The following is a 21,042-nucleotide window of genomic DNA, read 5'->3' as shown; positions in this document are numbered from 1 at the left end:
TTGTTGGAACTGGTCATGAAATTGTTTGCAGTTTAAGTTAATACTGTGACATCAGAACTGAAAATAGCTTCCAGATATTGTATTGTTTTGATTAATCATATAATGGCATTCTCTTCCCCAAAGGATTTTGAATCTGTCATTTCCTCCAAAAATAATCAGAACCTCCCCCAAACCTCCCACATATAATCTAAACTTAAAGACATTTTTCCTCAATATTTTCCCATTTACTTGTCTCTTTCCAGTTAAAACAATTGACACTCAACATCTTCTACAAAAATACAATAACTATGAAGTATGCATTTTTTCTGTTTTGCCCAATGCTTTTTGTTTAACATTGTTCTTTCTTCCTAATGTACATGTCAGCTTATCATTTGCCTTTTCCAGAGAATATTTTAAATTTGCAGAAAACCAGCTAAAATTAGCTTAAAAGGTGAATCATTTAGCATTTGCTTCGTAAAATGTGTCATGATATATTTATTTACATTGAAATGTTTTGATTTTATATATTGTATCATTATATTTATGTCCCCTTCCTTTCATAAGACCTTGTGATGAGAGGGGATTTTGTCTTCTTTTTTTATATATAAAATTAACTCTGTGCAGCTTTTATGCTATAAGTAGTTTTAACAAACTGTGAAAATCTTTCAAATAACTTAGGGAAACAATACACAGAAAGCTCTGAAATGCTCTAATGTTGGACACACATAATCTTATCTAAATTTTAGCACAGTTGAATCATACTAATTTGATGAATTTTATGTTCATGATTTCCTATTATATTTCCTTATCAACGAAGTTTTGTTAAACTTTACCTACTTTTTGTAAAAATACAATTTTATATATGACCATTTTTCTCTCTGGCTTCAGAGAGAATTATAATACTTATTTTATAAAATATTATATTTATAACAGATTAATATCGATTAGGTTTTTTTTTTTAAAGATTTTATTTATTTATTTGACAGACAGAGATCACAAGTAGGCAGAGAAGCAGGCAGACAGAGAGGAAGGGAAGCAGGCCCCCTGCTGAGCAGAGAGCCCGATGTGGGACTCGACCCCAGGACCCTGAGATCATGACCTGAGCCAAAGGCAGCGGCTTAACCCACTGAGCCACCCAGGCGCCCCTCTATTAGGTTTAATAGACTTTTTTTCTTTGGATATTGGTTGTTTTAAAGCACATGTCTGAAATTCTCAGTCTATGAGCCATTTTTCCTTCAAGAAGAAACATTTTGTAGCACTCAGGATTTAAATATTTCTTCAAGTACGTGTCCAGGAGTAGATGTTAGAAAAATCTTGTGTATCTTCTATTTATAAGATATTGATATGTATCTATTTTAGATTCTTCATTTGATATTTAGGTGACATTTAAATATAATGTGTTTGATATAGGTTATTTCATCTGTAATTGAGGGAATATGTAATTGTGGAATTCACAACTTTGAATATGATGCCAAAGCTACATATGAATACTTCTGAATAGTTCAGTCATCCTATTGTCATTTTCACACTAATTTTCCATTTTTAAAATATATTACAGGAAGTTTATCATGAAAAGGACATCAAAGTATTTTTTGATAAAGCTAAACGTGAAATCAATACTATAAAAATAGTAGGACCAGAAGAAAATCTAAGTCAAGCTGAAGCCAGGAACATGGGAATGTATGTTTTAATCAATTTAAATTAAGTAATTGCTACTAAAGAAATATGAAGAAAAACAACTTTTCTTCAAAATTAGTATCCTGAACTTGAGTATGTCAACTGTGTGTGTGTGTGTGTGCGTGCGTGTGTGCGCACGTGCGTATGTGCTTTTGTATGCTCATGAGCCATACCTCTACTGTTACACTGTATCTACATTTGTGTGTATTTACTTGGCAATGGAAATTACATACATAATACATATAGATATACATATATAGAGAGAGACAGACAGATATGGCTAAGAGTCAACATATTTAATCAAACTATTAATTGAACTGCAGATCAAAATTTTAAAACATACTCCAACAGTGGTGCCTGGCTGGCTCAGTCAGAAGAACATATGACTCTTGATCTCTGGGTCATGAGTTTGAGCCTCATGTTGGGAGCAGAGATTACTTAAAATAAGATATTTTAAAAAATCCTTAGACAAATCAATAGTATGGTTGTGGTAGCGGTGATTTAAATGTTTACTGTCTGAAGATTATGTGTGGCTTAAATGTATGTTTCAGATTATGGGGTGTGAAGGGTATTCCTATTTTCTAGCCACCTACTAATCTAGATAAAACTATAACCCTCCAAGGAAAGTTTTAGGTTCTTTGTTTAGCCAGATTACTAGTAAAATTCTGGTTATAATAAAACAATCATTTTTCAGTGAATATTAATTGAATATGCCAGCAGTGAGTTAAGAGCTGCTGAGAAAAAGGTGAATAAGTCATGTGACTTCTCTTCAGATGTTCTCATGTGTTGTAGAAGCTCACGGTACAGAGTGATGGGTAGTGCCTTGTGTGAGAATAAAGATATAGGCAGGAAAACAGGCCTCAGAAAGACAAAGCTAATGGTTCCATAATTTATTCATTGAAGAATATCCTGGATCCACATTTGGAACTTATTTTCTCTAAGTTTTTTTAATATACTCTGTTGTGTCTGGCTTCTTTGGCTCAGTACAGTGTATTTTCATTCACTCATGTCAATACAGTTATCAGCAATTCATTCTTTTCATCACTAAGACTGTCATATGAATATAGCACAAATAATTTTATACTTACTGATTGATAGAATTAGATCATGTCCAGTTTGGAGCCACTTGAATAAAATTGCTAATGAAGACTCCTTATTAGAAGTATATGTCTATGTGTATGTGTGTACATATTTTGCTTCAGTATATTTTAGGAAAATACCCCAGAGTAGACTAACTAGGGCGTAGGGTTAGAGTCAATGTATGTTTAGCTTTATAAGAAACTGCTAAATAATCCTCCAAACCATTATACCATTGTATACTCCTGACAGCAAGTAGTCCAGACCACTGGCAGCTTCACATTTGTCAACAGTTAATGTTGTCCATTTTTTTCATTTTAGCTACTTTATTGGGTAACAAAAATATCTTACTGTGATTCTAATTTAATTCCCTGACAATGAATTCCCTATTTGTATATTAATTGGCTATTTGTATATATTCATTTGTGGAGTATCTGTTGAAGTCTTTTGTGCATTTTTGTTTACATTGGTTTGTCTTTTTTGTTGTTTATTTGTAGGAGTTCATTATATAATCTGTATACAAGGGGTGTGTGTGATATTTTATGAACATTTGCTCCATTCTGTGGTTTGATTTTTTACTTTTAACCATGTCTTTTGAGGAGAAGAAATTTGAATTTCAATAAAATTCCACTTCTCTCTTTTTTTAAAATTTTATGCTTGTGCTTTTGGGGTTTATTTTCTATTTAAGAAATATTTTTAATTTCAATGTCATGAAAACATCCTTTGGAACTTTATAAGCTTTATTGTTCTAGCATTTACATTTAAGATGTTTCAATCTACAATTCATCCTGAATATATTTTTGTGTTTGGAGTGAAGTAGGAATCAAATTTTATTCTTTGCAAAAGGAATTTCAGTAGTTTCCACACTCCTTTTTATTTTAAGGCTTTCTTTTCCTATTTAATTGACCTGGCTTTGGTAAAAAATCAATTTACTGAATATTTACGAGTGATTGTGAACTCTCTACTGTCTTCTGTACTGTCTTCATCGATCTTAGATCGATGCCATACTTTATTACCAGGGATTTATATTAATCTTGAAATCAAGTAGTCTAATTCCTTCAGTTTTAATTCCAAAATAATTTTGGCTATTTTCTTTTTCTTTTATTTATGTATTTAATTGAGATATAATTCACATATATTAGCTTTAGATGTACAACATAATAATTCAATATTTGTATACATTTTGAAAAATGATCACCAAAATAAGTTTAGTTACCATCTATCATCATACATAATTACAAAACTTTAAAAAATTTTTCTCTATTTCTTTGCACAAAGTTTTAGCAAAGTTTCCTCTCTGCTGTCTTATATGACAGTTGTGTAGAAACAAATGTGGAATAGGGATACATACTGATCATGGTGGAAAGTGGTACCTGGGATCAGCAGTGAGGGAGCGAAGCTCAAAAGGTGAGAGCCCCGGATGTAGAAACCATTAATACTTGGAAGCATCCTGTGTACCAAAAGTAGTTCTTTCCTTCTTGTTCCTGATGATAATGCTACAGACTCTCCCAAGAAAAATATATATCATAATCCGTGACCCCTGATAAGAAGCAGGGGAGTAAATTTCTTAGAAAGAATTCCATGCAAATCAAGTTTAAAAAGTATTGATAATACACATTTGTATCTCCAAGATATTTGTATATCTAAATATCTAGGAATCAGTTATCAGCAATAATACATTTGTATCTCCAAGATTCACATTTGTATCTCCAACTTTCACTTAAAACTGAGTTGTTGAATAAGCGAGATTTTGCACTGTGTGTATGTGTATGTGTGCAAAAAACCATTTTGATTTGTGAAAAAAAGTTGTTGATAAATATATTGAGATAAACTCTGTTTCCCTTTTAGAGAGGTCTAAGTACTAACTTCTAAATTGCACTTCTGACTGGGTCTTCTATGCCTTAAACTTTTTAATAGCTTGAAAATGTATTATACTTGACCTAAAATTTTTAGTGTGATCTCCATATGAATATCTATGTTGATAAAGTGACCATTTTGAAATCTAAGACAATATTTATCCCTTTGGAGACTGTCTTACTATTTTGATTAGAAGAATATGGTAGAGAAACTTTATTTTATATATAAGCTTTATGTTGACATTTTTCAACTCTCAACTATTTGTTTTATCTAATTCTTATTTCTTTTTCAATGTTAGGGATTTTTGCCGTCAGGATGAAAATTGTGATTATTATTTTAGTATGGATGCAGATGTTGTTTTGACAAATCCAAGGACCTTAAAAATTTTGATTGAACAAAACAGGTACTGCATAAGATTCGTTGTCAATTTATTTTTAAAATGATAATCATTTTCTGTGTCTATGTGGACACACTATGCTTACATACCTGTGTTTAGTGAATTAAGGGAAATCACATGAAGTTATTTTCTGTGCATTATAAACTTAAAATTCTGATTAGTTTTCTTTTAAAGAATTTAAATAGAAAACAACCTAATGAAAATTAGAAGTATTTAATATTAGTTACAACTATAAATGCAATGTTTATCAATTATATTTGACCTATTTTTCTGTTAAAAGTAATGTGAAATCATGATATATCTGTAAATTTGGAATTCTTAAATTATCTGTACATATTTTTGAAGTAGAATTTCATAAAACTTATGACCTAAAAAGTTACTGCAAACAAAGATCTAAGTTCTTAGAATTTGAAAGAAATTTCAGAGATCTGTGATTTTTTTTAGTTCTGAACTAGTAATTACTACTCGGCAGTGACTATTTTTATTTAATGAAATTGAAGTGTGAAAAATCATCTATATCAGCTTATCATGATATTAATCATTATTTATTATATTACACCTATTGCTCCTAGTAGTCATTAATCCTCCTACTAATAGCCCACCTTTAATGAGCGCTTACTAAATGCCAGGTATTGTTTTTAAGTATGTTTACATATATTAATGCAATTATTTCTCTTAGCAAATAGTATGGTTAGCAGTGAAATGTTAGAATTACTGGTTTTATTTTGCTGAGTAAAATATATGAGAAATCTGTTATACTGTACTAATCTCCTCTATATGTCATGATTTGCCAGTTTGAGAATTTAGTTACTACTTCAAAATCTAAGACCACTTAGTATTAATCTGTATATACAGCCCCACTGTATATCTATAAATTGCAAGCAATTTTTCAAAACATATAAATAATGCTTTAATCATTAAATAAGGAAGAACAGCCTACCTTAGAGATACGGGATTGAATTGCAATTTGTGACTCTTAAAACCTAGCGGAATTCAGTAATATTTTCTTGAATTTGCACTGTTAATTGCTTCTTAATTTGATTTAAATTCAATATTATGGAATGTACAATTCTTATTTTTTATTTTTAAAGATTTTATTTATTTATTTGTCAGAGAGAGAGAGTGCACAAGCAGGGGGAGCAACAGGCAGAGCAGGCAGTGGAAGAAGCAGACTCCTTGCCGAGCAAGGAGCCCCATGTGGTACTCGATCCTAGGACCCTGGGATCATAACCTGAACCGAAGGCAGTCGCTTAGCTGACTGAGCCACCCAGGCATCCCTGGAATGCACATTTTTTAGATAATATTTATATGTTTTTATTATATGACATTTTTGCAGGTACTTATTCTTACAGTGAACTATTTAATGAATTCATATTATGTATTTAACATATATATATATCCCCTTAATGTTAATCTAATGTTTTAAACCTTGTAAAAAATAAAATTCCCTCATAAGTAACTCAGCTGCCCTCTGGGGCCATTGCCCTTGAAAGGCCAATAAAACTTAGGATATTTTTCCAATTCCATAAATTTCTGTTGCTGATCAAATGTTTAGGTTCATATGATACTTATGGTTCTTGCTTCTGTATCCAAGTGTGTAGTTTTCGTAAAGAATTTGCATACAACAAAAATTTGTGAGATTTAGCAGACTTGACTGAAGGTTAGAGGAACAAGGGATGGATATGTTCCAAGACCTCCAGTGGATGCCTGAAACCACAGATAATTCCAAACTCTGTATACGCTGTTTTTTTCCTATACTTACAGACCTGCAATAAAGTTTAATTTATAAGTTGTTCACATAAGAGATTAACAGCAATAATAAAAATAGAACAGTTATAACAAGATACTGTAATAAAAGTTATGTGGATATGATCGCTCTCAAGATATCCTTTTGTTCTGTACTCATGCTTCTTTTGACGATATGAGATGATAAAATGCCAGTATGAGGAGATGAAGGGAGGTGAATGACACAGGCAGTGTGACTTAGTATTAAGCTACTGTTGATCTGATGATTCTTCAGAAGAAGTCATCCGCTTCTGGACCATGGTTGGCCCTGGGTCATAGAAACCATGGAAAGTGATGGTTGAGGGGCTTTACTGTATTTCAGCACTCAAAACGTTGAGGGGTGCCTGGGTGGTGGCTCAGTTGTTAAGCGTCTGCCTTTGGCTCCGGTGGTGATCCCAGGGTCCTGGGATGGAGCAGGCTCTGTGGGAAGCCTGCTTCTCCCTCTCCCACTCCCCCTACTTCTGTTCTTTCTCTTGCTATGTATCTCTCTGTTAAATAAATAAATAGAATATTTTGAAAAAAACAAAACAAAACATTGAGGCACACTTAAGATGGATTTTGATTCCATTTCTTTGCCCAACCTTCTTTGGAAGGTAGCTGGGATTATAAATTCCAAGATTTGTTTTTCTAGTATATATTCGATCTTATCAGTTATCGCTATTGAATTATTCCTTAAATTAACATAATATGTAAATTCTAATTTATATTATCATTTCTAATATTATAGATATTCTAAACAAAACAACATTTAAATGTTTCTGGTTAACATTTCCTTTTAATAGAAACCAGGAAAAATAATGAAAATCACTATTTTGAATGATAAGTATTTACAGACTATGTTTCACTTTTCTGTAGGTAAGGGAAAAAGCACCCCTGGTGCTCACAGGACTGGAATATAGGTTTTTTTGTGGCAAATACCTGGTTCATAAACTTCCTCATGGAAGAGTTGAGTGAGCTTTTCTTAAAAATTGACACCACTATAATTCACTTCGTTTTTAAAGTAATTCTAGAAGAATCTCAGAATTACCTCATTTGGAAAGTGTTGACACATTATAAATCAGATTTTCCTAAGAAAAAAATCTGACATATTTTGAATTTGTAACATGTGCTTGTCTCAAAGGAACTGGTAGGTAGTCAGACAGGGTGCTATGGCAATTACCCTCTGTTTTGTTTTTTTTAAGTAGATGAAGGGCCAGAAGAATGTCCAGTATTGCCAGGACTAGCACAACCCATTTTAAAAGTTTAAAAAAAAAAAGAAAAAGGAAACATACTTTAAAGTAATTCAGGACTTAACTTTAGGAAAACTGGCCTGTTTACAAATATCTCAGCTCATCGTTATTCATTTTTTTATTCAACAAATATTTATTGGTACATCAATGCACCAGGGATTGTTATGTCTTCTCAATGACAATGAAAATATTTTATTTCATTTTGCATAATTTCTGAAATGCTTAAAATAATTAAATAATTAAGGTAATTTGACTTAGTTGGATATAAGTAAGTACTTTTAAAAGTCATTTTTATACTTTCATTAGCATTTTCAATTACTTTGCCTTTCTTCTTACTCTTAAGAAACATCATTGAAAATAAGCAGTGTGCTTATTTAAGAAAAAGTGGGAATTCTGTTTCTCTTTTATTTTACTTTTTTTTGAACTCATTACATAGGTATTAAATGAACTTTAGTGTTGCATGAATCGTGCTAAGCCCAAAACAAAATTCTATGGTAACTAAGAATAAATAATTACTTGGATTTGTTTTTCCTTTCACGCTGTCTTTAGAAAGATCATTGCTCCTCTCGTAACTCGTCATGGAAAGCTGTGGTCCAACTTCTGGGGAGCCTTGAGTCCTGATGGATACTATGCCCGATCTGAAGATTATGTGGATATTGTTCAAGGGAATAGAGTGTAAGTTACTTGGTTGGTCTTCTAATGTAAAGTGCCATAATCTCTAAATGTGGTCTTGTTCACATGACCTGAGTTTTTTCCCCTCTTTTCTTCATGATTAGTGAAAATCTGAAAACCTGGAGACCACTTGAGATCCTGAAATACTAGTGTAAAATAATATTACAAAAATCTGTCATTGAAGTTCTAAATCTTCACAGGAACAAACTTAACTGTTGTGGAAAATACTAAGATACTGCATGGTAGGTGGGAGTAGCCATGAGACGGCGTCAGAAGACTAATATTATTTAGTTAAAAGTTTAGAAAAGGAATTTCATTTAGCTTATCTATTGGCAGGATGAAGCCAGGATGACAGTTGTTTTGATGGCTTTCAAGTGAACAGCCCCTCCCTCCTCCCCTTGCTCAGTCATTAAGCCTCTGCCTTGGCTCAGTTCATGATCCCAGGAGCCTGGGATCAAGCCCTGTATGGGTGGAAGCGGGGGTGGGTACCTGTTCGGCAGGAAGCCTGCTTCTCCCTCTCCCACTCTCCCTGCTTGTATTCCCTCTCTTGCTGTCTCTCTCCCTTCACATAAAGACATAAAATTTTAAAAAATTTAAAAAAAAATTACAAGTGGACAAACAAAATCAATACCAAAAGCAATGATTTACCTTCCAACATTTCCTACTGCAAGAGTTTTCTATGTAACATAGCTAATATTCTGCTTTAAAGATCAATTTCTTCTCCAATATCTGATTTCCATTTCTAGAGTTTAAAAAGAATATACTTGCTACCAAGTGTATACGTGATTGATATTTATTTCAGAGACAACAGTTGATATGTTTTAGACTGAAAAATAATCAGAATTGAAACAATTTTTTTTTTGCTAAGGTAATAATAAAGTGGAATGTTGTCCTTTTTCTTCATATAGATGATGAACCAGAATGACAGATGTTAAAGGCTTTGCCTAATTTCTCAGATATATCAGCCCAATTAAAAAAGGAAAACATTCTTTCATGACTAAAGATATGTGCCTCTAAATTTAGAATAAAAACCCCACATATTTTTTGATGAATATTTGAGTATTAAAAAGATGTTTTAGTTGTGAAAATAGTAATAGTAGATTTGAATAATATGATAAAAGCTTTTTTTAGCTGCAATTAAGAAGCATGATAGCTGAGTAAACACTGTTCAGATCATACTCTGTTGTTTCAAAATATTTGATTGTCTCTGGGATGATTTGTGTAGACAAAATGCTCTATATTGTCTGTGGGTATAACCAAAATAAGTAAGGGTTTACAGAAGTAGAATATAGAATTAATGTTTCCTTTAAGTTGCTTTAGGCACTGGTGATATTTTGTACAGTCTCCTGTCACTGTTGTTTAAAGTATAGGGAAAAGAATATGGGAGAAGTTTTTTTTTTTTAAAGATTTTATTTATTTACTTGACAGACAGAGATCACAAGTAGGCAGAGAAGCAGGCAGATAGAGAGGAAGGGAAGCAGACTCCCTGCCGAGCAGAGAGCCCCACGCGGGACTCGATCCCAGGACCCTGAGATCTAGTTAATACAAAAATGCACTTCATGTCCAAAAGCTACATGATGGAATGACATCTTATGACATGTATGCACACGAGTATGCGTGTCTGCGTGTGTTTCTTCAAAACTGAGATACTGCATACTCTGCCAGTGACAAATTTCTGAGTTCAGATGATACACTGTGTATCTTTTATGGCTATTTCCCTTGAGGTTCATCTAGCAAAACAAAAGGAAATCATATTCCTTTTAATATCTAACTACATTTCCTTGGTCAAAATCTTTCCTTTCCGTTCTCTAAAAGCAACCGGCCTATATGCCTTTCAGTGAAGCCTACTCACTGTTCTTAGGAAGTGAGTCATGTGTAGAGTAAAAAGACAAATGTGGGGAAGAATGAAGGACAAAATAAAGTATCTCCACCCCTCACGTACTTCTAGCTCTATTTTTTAATATCTTCTCTTTCTCAAGAAATTTGAGATGGTTTAGTGAATTTCAAAAGAATATCTTTTAGAAGAAGTTTAGGCTCTACTCAGTGGTGTGCTGGTAAGGGTCTAACAACTGGATCTTAGGGTTGAGGGTTGCCCTCATTTGTAGTGTTTGCCCATTTCTGTGGCGTAAATGGCTTCTGCCATAACTGATTTCAAGCTTCCAAGATGAAGTCATTGAGCATAGCTAAGTGCTCTGGGGAGTCAGTGTGAGCTAGTTCTAGCACACCACAGGTTGTATGTGATTATTTTTGCTGTCAAACTGCTTGATCCTAAATGGAAGCTCTTTCTGTATAACAGAATATTATACTCTTATAAATGAAGTGAAAGAGTATAGCCAAAATGCTAAACAGATAACCCTAAAATGAAGTTTATGTAGAGAGATAGTGATTTATTGTGTGGTATATAGCAAGTAATGTCATCTAAGTGTATATGTTACATATCATTACATGTGTTTGCATTTGCATGTAATTTGATTCAATGCTTTATATATACAAAATTTAAAACATACAAGGCATTTGTTTTGAGAACATAAAAATAAAACTTTAAATATTTTTTATTTGTGGTATTTTGGAATGTCTTGTCTTTACTTTCAGAGGGATATGGAATGTCCCATACATGGCTAATGTGTACTTAATTAAGGGAAAAACGCTTCGATCAGAGATGAATGAAAGGAACTATTTTGTTCGTGATAAATTGGATCCTGATATGGCTCTGTGCCGAAATGCTAGAGAAATGGTAGGGTATACAATGATGGCTTGCATGAATGTTCCTATAAAATGGCTTGCTTTACCAGTTGATGTGTCATTGTGTTTTGATGCCCCTTTTCTTTCTAATTTGTAAGTACTTGCCAATTTTTTTGGTTCCATATTGAAAAATTGGGAGCAGTTATGGAGATAATTTGTGAACATTTACCTGTAGAAATAGCTTGGAAAATATTAGGTTCTGTGCTTAGGCTAATTCATAAGCAACAGAAAGATTTCAGTCGTAAACATGGATTTGTTACAAATCAGTTGGCATTTTTAACCAGCTGAGCCACCCAGGTGCCTATTAAATAAGTTTGCATTTTTAGGAATTTATCTTCAGTTCCACTTGAATTTTTTTTTTTTTTTTTTTTTTTACTGTGGCTATTTCCACTTGAAATTTTATGGTGGAAAACTGACCTAGGGTGAAATAATCATTTACACATTTAAGAAGAACAGACTTGTGTTCTGAAATCAATGTCAATTTCTTTATTATTATCAACTGCACACTCCTCAAGGCAGTTCTTGACCACTAAACTGAGAGAGGGATTGGGATATGTAGTATATTTCATCTGTGTGAAAAGTAATGATACATTGCTGTTCTACAAATGTACTTTCATTTTTTTCAGTGTTTATAGAAAATAATCTGTTTTTCAAAATGTGTAAATGTTTTAAAACATGTTTCTATAATTTTTTTTTTTAGAAGTGGTTGGGTTATTTTACTCAAATTTATATAAGCAGATGTGATTTGGGGAAAAATCAGAAAAGTTGGCAAATATTTCTTTCCAGTTTAATAAGGCATGTATTATTTGAGTATATTTGTTTTTCCCACAAACCTATGTGCATTGTTATACCGAGTATCTTCAGTACTTGTGATTGTAATTTGTGCTCATGTTCTGCTAATTTGACTCAACAGCGCATCCTGGAATGGCCTCTCTTACACATTTTTTCCTTTGTCTTAATTTTGTGTCTAATGACAATTCTACTAAGGAATGAGCTTGGATTTATGTTTGACCAAAAAAAAGGGGGTGGGGCTGGAGTTGTTTCTTTGTGTGCGCTATAAGCTTTGCTTGTTATGCATGTTGTCTATGAAGGACATTTCAGAATGTCAGCTTTTGATCAAGGGCTGCTAATGTTATTTATCTAAGATTACCTGAGAGAGTGTGGGTGTGCAGGTCAACTTACCCAATGCTTCTCTTCATTTTAGACTTTACAAAGGGAAAAAGACTCCCCTACTCCGGAAACATTCCAAATGCTCAGCCCCCCAAAGGTGTTATTTTTATTTATTTTTATTTGTTTTTGTTTATTTAATTAATACTAGATATATGGTATATTGCCTACCAGTAAAGTTTCTTTAAGAGTCTTCTTTCCATTTAGCCCAGTAAAATGTTGGTATTCATTGGTTCTTAATTTGTATATGTGTGTGTATGTTTTGTGTGTTGGGGTATCATTATTGTGATATTCAACTCTTAGTTCTTTGGGCCAATTCATATTTTGTGGTTGACAAATGAGAACGTTAAACCCAAATCCCTTTTACTAGTTTTTCTAGGTTTTTTTTTGTTTGTTTGTTTTTGTTTTTAAGGGGGAGAAGACATAGGAGTAAGTATAAAGTACATCTTGACTACAATGAGATTGCGGTACTCTTCATTATTTTTATATTTTATTAATAACTAACCCCTTTATCATTAAAACAGGTACAAAAAGAAACAAACTTACCATAGTGGTGTTTGCCACATTTATTTGGTCTGGGGCAAGGGAATGAGACTGATTTTCTTTAGCTGCCTTTAATGAATAAGTAATTTCTATGTTCAGTTTTTAAATGTAAGGACAATAAAAAGAATGACATAGTCTGATGAAATAATACTGACATTTGAATTCTTGTTTAAAAATATGACATTTTCTTTGAAAGGGAAAGAAGCCAAAAGAGGTACAGTTCATTGCACTTTGGTGTCTCAAAAATATTTCTGCTTTCAAACAGGATTTTTTTCCCCCGATGTCTACATCTAGGATCATTGAGAAAGGGACAAAAACAGTCGTTCTTCCTCTTCTTTTTTTCAGTTGAGTGTCAGTGCTATCAATTAGCTTTATGTGGTGTCTGAATCCATAATTAATAAAAATGTTATTTCTTTTATTTTAAATCATGCATGTTTTATATGAAAAATAAAAATGCATGTTCAGGAATGAGAGATGAAAGTTGAAATTAATATCTCATTTATATTTTTCCTATGGTTAAGTTTATTTCCTTGTATTTTCCTGTAAGATTGTTAATATTGTTATTCTTTGGCACATAGGGTGTATTTATGTACATTTCTAATAGACATGAATTTGGAAGACTTTTATCAACTGCTAATTACAATACTTCCCATTATAACAATGACCTCTGGCAGATTTTTGAAAATCCTGTGGTAAGTATTTCACACTCAACTTCATTCATTTCTTCTTTTCCTATAACTCTAAATGGATTGAAGTCAGTTGGGTTAATAATATGAAAATGTGGTAAGAGACTTTAAAAAGGTTTAAAGTTTAAAAAGCAACTTAAGAAATATAATTAATTGTGCCTTCTAAAAATAAAATAATTTAAAATATTATTATTTATATTATTCTTTAAAAGATGCAATTATATTTCTTGACCAAGAATTTTAAATTTTTAAAAAATTTTTCTTTGTTTTCCTTCTTTTTAAAAACTTTTTGTAATAATTTATTCTTTGGTCTTTCCCAAGAATTTTTTTAAAGATTTTATTTGTTGATTTGATAGAGAGAGATCACAAGTAGACAGAGAGGCAGGCAGAGAGAGAGAGAGGGAGAAGCAGGCTCCCTACTCAACAGAGAGCCTAATGTGGGGCTCCATTTTAGGACCCTGAGATCATGACCTGAGACAAAGGCAGATGCTTAACCCACTGAGCCACCCAGGTACCCCCCCCAAGAATTTTTTTTTTTAAATTAAGACACATATTAGGTGTGGGTAAAAGAATTATCAGTTTCTATGGTTTTTCTCAATACTTCTGTTTTATATATTCAAAAGCATTATAAAATTTTTAATTGTAATTTCAGAAAAACTGTTTACAAGTAGCTCACATATGACAATATTGTGTTTTGATTTTCCAGAAGAGAATTCAAGAAGTTAGTATGGGAACATACGTTTTATTTTATCATCTTATTTATTTTTTAATAACAAGTTTGTGAATGTATGCCAAAGACAGAGAAGGGGATTCAGCATATATCAAAAGTCTGAGGTTGAAGAAATTATTACCTTCTAACTCTAAAATTATTTCGTATCTTAAAGATTTGAATCGTACAAGAATTCACTCCTTTCTTTTGTTTGTTTTATGGGAGCCTATTTTTGTCAATTTGGAATATTTATTCAAGTCAAAATACTCTTTTTAGTAATCATCTCTGTAATGCTACTGTTCATGGTTTTCCTCTTTTCCATAGTAAAAATTTTAAATTGCAAAGACTCTAGCCACCTGGTCAGAATTGTCTTTTATTTTGTAGGAGTAGTTGACATCCAGGTATAGGAATTTTAGTGGTCTCTGAAGACTCTCTTCAATAGAAAAACAATGTCTTTTGACATTTTTGTATTTTAGAAGTATTTTCATTTCATCTTAGCTATATATCTTAATCTTTCACAGGAGTATAATTTTAAAAAAGGCTTTTTAAAATGGTGAGGATAGAATTACATATTTTACTTTGGCACTGAGTCTCTTGGTTATTTTGAGGAATAGAATTTTTTCTTGGGTAGTATTAGTTCCTGAAAAAATGTCCCAAATTATATCCTGAATTGTAGACATTTGTGTCAGAATTCATATCTTTGGAAAATATGAAAGGAAAACATCAGAAGTAAGTAGGAACTGCTTTTCTTTCCATGGCTTTGTTTTGTTTTGGTAAATTAGCCTGATGGTTAATGCCTCCTGAGGGATGTCCCATAGCAAACTATTTGACTTTGTCCTATTATCAGGATGTCTAAGCAATGAGTAAAGTCACAGTTTGTTTAATGATACTTGAAAGGTAACCTAAAATGAGAAATAAATGCCTTACTGTAAGATCTTAGGGATTTTTTTTCCTTCTCCAAAAAAATCAATAATGATGCATGGAAAAAAATACTTAAAGATTCTGAAATGTTATGAATGACTGTTTTTTTCTAATTTCCCACATATTTTGGAATCAGAAAATAACCACTATTAAAGGGATTAATGACATAATGCAATAATTTGATTCTTATAATTACATACTATGTATAAATGAAATGTACTAAAGAATTAGAAGATAACTTTGGTTCTTTCATGTCAAAAATATCTGAGCTACATATAGGCAAAGATGTACAAAACTAAGAATGGTGTATAAATTATCAGGGCCTCTCTGAAATCTGACCTCAAAAGATGTATTTCAGAGACATTTTCTGCAACATATTTTGTTTGGAATTATTTTGAGTCTATACCTCAGTTCTTCCCTCCTGGCTCCCTTTGTCTGTACTTGGTAAAGAGAAAATTAAAAGTTTGTTAAACATGTCTAAATATATTTAAGAAGAGATCTTTTTGGATACTAAAACACTCTATATTTTCATATATACCCTCTGAATATGTGGTTTTTAAATAAAACACTTGACCAAGGAAAAGGATTCCTTAGCTGATGTTGACAAAAACTGAGATATCTTAGTATGTAGTTCAGGTGTCATTATCAAAGAGAAGAATCAAGTTCCTAAGTCAGCATGAAGAGAAGCTATTTCTCAATGTATGGTTCTATACCTTAATTTCAGTAATTAAAAGAAATGAAAATGTTAGTAATGCATGATCATTCTTTGATACATATTAAAAACTGAAGTGAAGAGAAAATTTTGAAATAATTTTCAAAATCAAAATTATTTAGAGTGATTTACTACTAAAGTACATATAAGTAAGACTTTAGTTTATTAATTTGCTGATTTTACTAGTATTTGTTGATAGGATTTTGTTATCATTAACTTTTAAGCACATATTTACCTATCCCTGTGTATATGCATAAAATACAGTATATAAATCTAATTGCTATAAGATTACTCAGGTTTTAAAATCTTGAGGTATAACTTCATAGATAAAAATTTGATTTTCATAGAATGATGTGAGCATATGCAGACTCAGACTATGTTTAATAAACATAAACTGATTTCTGAAAATTCCTTTTTTGTCTAGTACATGCAGCCATTCATAAATTGAGCAATTTCTAAAATGATCTTTGGATTTTCTATTACTTATAAAAAGGTACTTGCTTTAATCTGTGCAATTAATTTTTTTTATAGGACTGGAAGGAAAAGTATATAAACCGTGATTATTCAAAGATTTTCACCGAAAATATAGTTGAACAGGTTTGTATTAATAATTACTATGCTGTGTAAGGCACTTTCGCCTTGTTTTCCAGAAGGGAACAATATTAATGCAGTATGGCTTTAGCGGAGAATGTTGTGAAAGTACAGAAACCATCTCTTAGGTAAAAATCATGTGGCTTAATTACCAATGTTATAGCCTTAAGGGTCATGTAGTTGTAAAAATGTAGAACATGGAATTGAACAATAATTTTAAGATCTTGCCCTTTTTGGGGGGATGCTTTCAAATGCTGTATCTTTCTCAAACCACAGAAAATAAGGAACCCTTGGCAAATCTCTAGTGTAGGCCTCATTCATTAAATTTATCTTTGAAAGAAATTGAACTTCAGGAGTCTTTTTTCAAAGATATTTGTTTAAAGAAATGAACTTTAAATGTTCCAAACTGTTGCTAATAGCTTATTTCAGAGAATGTAAGGCATCTTTGATTCTGAGATGCTGTTATTTTGTGTACTGTGAGAAAGAATAAGAATATTGCCAATTAAACTAGGACACAACATTGTCTAGTCATTTAGAAATTTTTTATTTTATACATATTGGAAGAGCTCATTTAGGCTTATTAAGGTATAGATGTTATCACATGTCGTAGAGCCTTGTGTACAAAATAACTTTCATTTCAATGGCAAACTGAGTATAAATTATTTTAGTATAAATTATTTATACTAAATAATTTAGTATAGTATAAATTATTTAGAAAACATTTCAAAGGGTAAGTCAACTCAAGTCAACACCAGGTACATGGGTGTGCGTACGTGCACACACACAGATGTACGCGTACACACAAGGTAAGGCAGACTGTAGCATTACAGCTGTATCAGTGGCTGCCTGGTCAAATGTGAGACTAAGATCTGTCTTGATTTTACAGATGTAAAATGCAAAAAAAGAAAAAAGTTGTAGCATTAAAGAAAAGCTACTATTATTTGTAACAGTAATGTCAGTAATATTGGCCAAACCTCTTAAAAAGGCATCTAAGTGAGATGAATATTGAATATTCCGTCCTGTTACTTTTGAAATGCCACTTATTACTTAAGAGATAAGAACTATTATTCTCTTCATGGTGATGCCTTGTTTTATAGCCTTGTCCCGATGTCTTTTGGTTTCCCATCTTTTCTGAAAAAGCCTGTGACGAATTGGTGGAAGAAATGGAGCATTATGGCCAGTGGTCTGGGGGGAAACATCATGTAAGTGGTAATTTCACACAAAGAACTATAATGTGTATGTGGGGATAGACGCGGGGTAAATGTCTTTAGACAATTTAGAGGGGATATATCTGTTTTGTTGTGTATCTCTGACTCTTAGACCTAAATATAAGGCTGACAAGGCTGGCAGGAGAACTCTGATAGCATTTAATTTGTCTGGCCTCAGGTTGTCCTTTATGTATGTAATTACACTGGATGGTTTCTAAAGGTCAGTGTTTCTAGGCTGGAATGGTAAGGTAATTTATGTCTATTGTGTGGTATTGGTCTTCTCCAGGGCCACTTCCTATTCTCTCCATTTTCACAGTGAGCTATAGTGGAAGTACCGAGACAAAGTTTATCTGGTTGACTGCCAAAGCTTTTTGTGGGTGTGTAAACATTGGTGGAAAAAATCTGTTTGAATGCCATTGGTGTAATTCAGTTTTGCATTTATATTCAGTGTCAAAGGCTTGGCAGGAAGTATTGCTGTTTTTGTTTCAGTGTGTTTCTTTTCCTCAGAGTATCCACAGATGCCTGTTCCTTAACAATACCAGGAATTCTAGGGGAATACTCTGGAATATTACTGCCTCTGCTCAATTTCATACTCTAGCTAGTCAACTGACCAGAGAGACAGAAGTTCAAAGTATGAGGAAGAACTTGGAGTCAGCAGGTTGTAGGATAATAGAAAGCAATCATGGAAGTACTTTGGGTATCCTAAAATTGAAGTGGGGAACATAGCAGGGAAAGCTTGTTTTCAGTGGTAGGGGATTCAAAGGCAGACAAGCAGAATCTTTGTTGGTCAAGTAGCTAAGACTGCCTGAAGGGTTACTGTAAAAAACTAATTTTTTGGGAGGCATGGGAGGGCTTTGGAAATGTTTTATTTACTTTATAGTCAGACCGCCCATATATATTAAGTAAGTAAAAAAGGAGTCTACTGACTCTGCCCAACTTTGCTTCATCATTGATACATTTGCAACACCATGTTATATAACATGTTATATATATTATTTTGATAGTTTTGCTATTAAAGCAGATGGTACACCATAATTGAACAACTGTTATTTTTATTGTCTATTATGATCTCGTGGTTGAAAAAAAAATCCAAGGTAATATAAATGTGAATTGCACGTGGACCACACTTTATGACATCATTAATGCTGTTTCTAGGATAGCCGTATATCTGGTGGTTATGAAAATGTCCCAACCGATGATATCCACATGAAGCAAATTGATCTGGAGAATGTATGGCTTCATTTTATCCGGGAGTTTATTGCACCCGTTACACTGAAGGTCTTTGCAGGTTATTATACGAAGGTAGTTATCTTCCCATTCCCCCCATCTACCTCCTACTCGTTTTTATACAAATGTGCTATTTTATATTTTTATTGATAAACAAATCCATTGGTTTACTTTGCTTTTTTAGGGGTTTGCACTATTGAATTTTGTAGTAAAATACTCCCCTGAAAGACAGCGCTCTCTTCGCCCTCATCATGATGCTTCTACATTTACCATCAACATTGCACTCAATAACGTGGGAGAAGATTTTCAGGTAATTATGGCTTTGATTTTTTACATTTTGAAATCATAAATTTACGTTCACGAGAGGCCTTTGCCTTATTTTTTTTTAGATTCTGGTTAGATGGCATAATTTGAATTTTACTAAAGATTAAAAATTAAACATAATAAACTGATACATTTATTTGTTCCATCTCTTTTTTAGGGAGGCGGATGCAAATTTCTAAGGTACAATTGCTCTATTGAATCACCCAGAAAAGGCTGGAGTTTCATGCATCCAGGGAGACTCACACATTTGCATGAAGGACTTCCTGTTAAAAATGGAACAAGATACATTGCAGTGTCATTTATAGACCCCTAAGTGATTTGCTTTTCATTGAATTGAATTTTCTTTTGGAATGGACGGACATGTCTTTCAAGTTGTGCTTGAGAAGATGAGAGGAATATTTAAATAACTTCAACAGAACAACTTCACTTTGGGCCAAACATTTGAAAAACTTTTTTGTAAAAAATTGTTTGATATTTCTTAATGTCTGCTCTGAGCCTTAAAACACAGATTGAAGAAGAAAAGAAAGAAAAAGCAAAAACAAATATTTATTTCTATGCCTTACTGTCTCTGAGAATAACGACAGTTTTCTGGATTTGTGTTTCAGTTGATAAAATACTCAGCTATAAATGTACAAGGGACAAGAGACATAGTATTTTATTATTAAAAAAGCATGGGAAGGATTTTATTTATTAACATATGAACAAAATGAATATAAGTGAAAATTGGCAATTTTTGAAACATTGGAAAACTGGAGTTATAACTGAATTTGTATGCAACTAATTGTGTAAGTACTTTTTTGATGACCTATACAGATACCTTTTACAGTAGTTACTGAAGGAATACAAAGAGCAGTAAATATTATGCAACGTTTTTCTTCAAGAAACTTGGTACAGAATACAACTGAGGTTTAGAGCCAGTTGAAAACATTATTTAGATTGTTAGATTTTTTTTGTTTGTTACGTTTGTATTAAAAAATCAAACCCAATATTCCTTCAGATTAATTTTCCAAGGTGGATTATATTGAGTAGGTATTAGATTTAGGAAAGTTTTCAAGCCTTTCCGTTTTGCAAAGGATATCAAATATGAACTTAAGATCGCCAAGTGTCCTTAAGTCAAAACAGGCTTTTGATTTTAATTCTAGAAAATAATGAGGAAAAAGAACATTTCACGAGATTACTAGTACATTTTATAGTTTTTTAAAAACTTTGTTAAGTACTTGAATTTTATATCAGGAAAATAAAGTTGGTGAGCCTTTCTTCTTCTCTTTGCCCCTTGTCTCCCTCATTATTCCTTTTTTAGAGAAGGTTATTTGCCTTTTTGTCTTTCCAGCATAGTCTCCTTTCATCCTTCCTACTCTTTTTGTTACCTTTTCTTAATCCCATTTTTTAAAAATTCCCCAGCACAAAAAATTTGTGACTTGATTTTTCACCATTCCTCTGAGTGAGATTTAAATATACTTTTTGTAGCTACTGTTTTAATTTAAAGGTTAAACTTGAAAAAAAATTCTAAGTCATGGTGCCAAAATTCATTTTTCTAAC

At 32.4% G+C, this 21,042-nt stretch overlaps 1 protein-coding gene across 2 annotated transcripts in view; it reads left to right on the top strand.

Moving 5' to 3' along the window:
- PLOD2 (procollagen-lysine,2-oxoglutarate 5-dioxygenase 2) overlaps nucleotides 1-20,766 on the top strand; it is a 95,057-nt gene extending 74,291 nt beyond the window's left edge. Inside the window, exons 10-20 of one of the 2 annotated variants that reach the window (XM_044251557.1) lie at nucleotides 1,538-1,659; nucleotides 4,889-4,993; nucleotides 8,551-8,676; nucleotides 11,266-11,407; nucleotides 12,620-12,682; nucleotides 13,704-13,817; nucleotides 16,685-16,750; nucleotides 17,842-17,946; nucleotides 19,108-19,254; nucleotides 19,364-19,489; nucleotides 19,661-20,766. In XM_044251557.1, coding sequence (XP_044107492.1) covers nucleotides 1,538-1,659; nucleotides 4,889-4,993; nucleotides 8,551-8,676; nucleotides 11,266-11,407; nucleotides 12,620-12,682; nucleotides 13,704-13,817; nucleotides 16,685-16,750; nucleotides 17,842-17,946; nucleotides 19,108-19,254; nucleotides 19,364-19,489; nucleotides 19,661-19,816 — 1,272 coding nt within the window. In that variant the 3' untranslated portion in view covers nucleotides 19,817-20,766. The remainder of the gene's footprint in view (nucleotides 1-1,537; nucleotides 1,660-4,888; nucleotides 4,994-8,550; nucleotides 8,677-11,265; nucleotides 11,408-12,619; nucleotides 12,683-13,703; nucleotides 13,818-16,684; nucleotides 16,751-17,841; nucleotides 17,947-19,107; nucleotides 19,255-19,363; nucleotides 19,490-19,660) is intronic. The other variant, XM_044251558.1, reaches the window with a different exon arrangement.
- The last annotated feature ends 276 nt before the right edge of the window (nucleotides 20,767-21,042 follow it).

The sequence above is a fragment of the Neovison vison genome, chromosome 6 (assembly GCF_020171115.1).
Source record: "Neovison vison isolate M4711 chromosome 6, ASM_NN_V1, whole genome shotgun sequence".
NCBI lineage: Eukaryota > Metazoa > Chordata > Mammalia > Carnivora > Mustelidae > Neogale > Neogale vison.
This window is presented reverse-complemented; position numbering and strand designations above follow the sequence as displayed.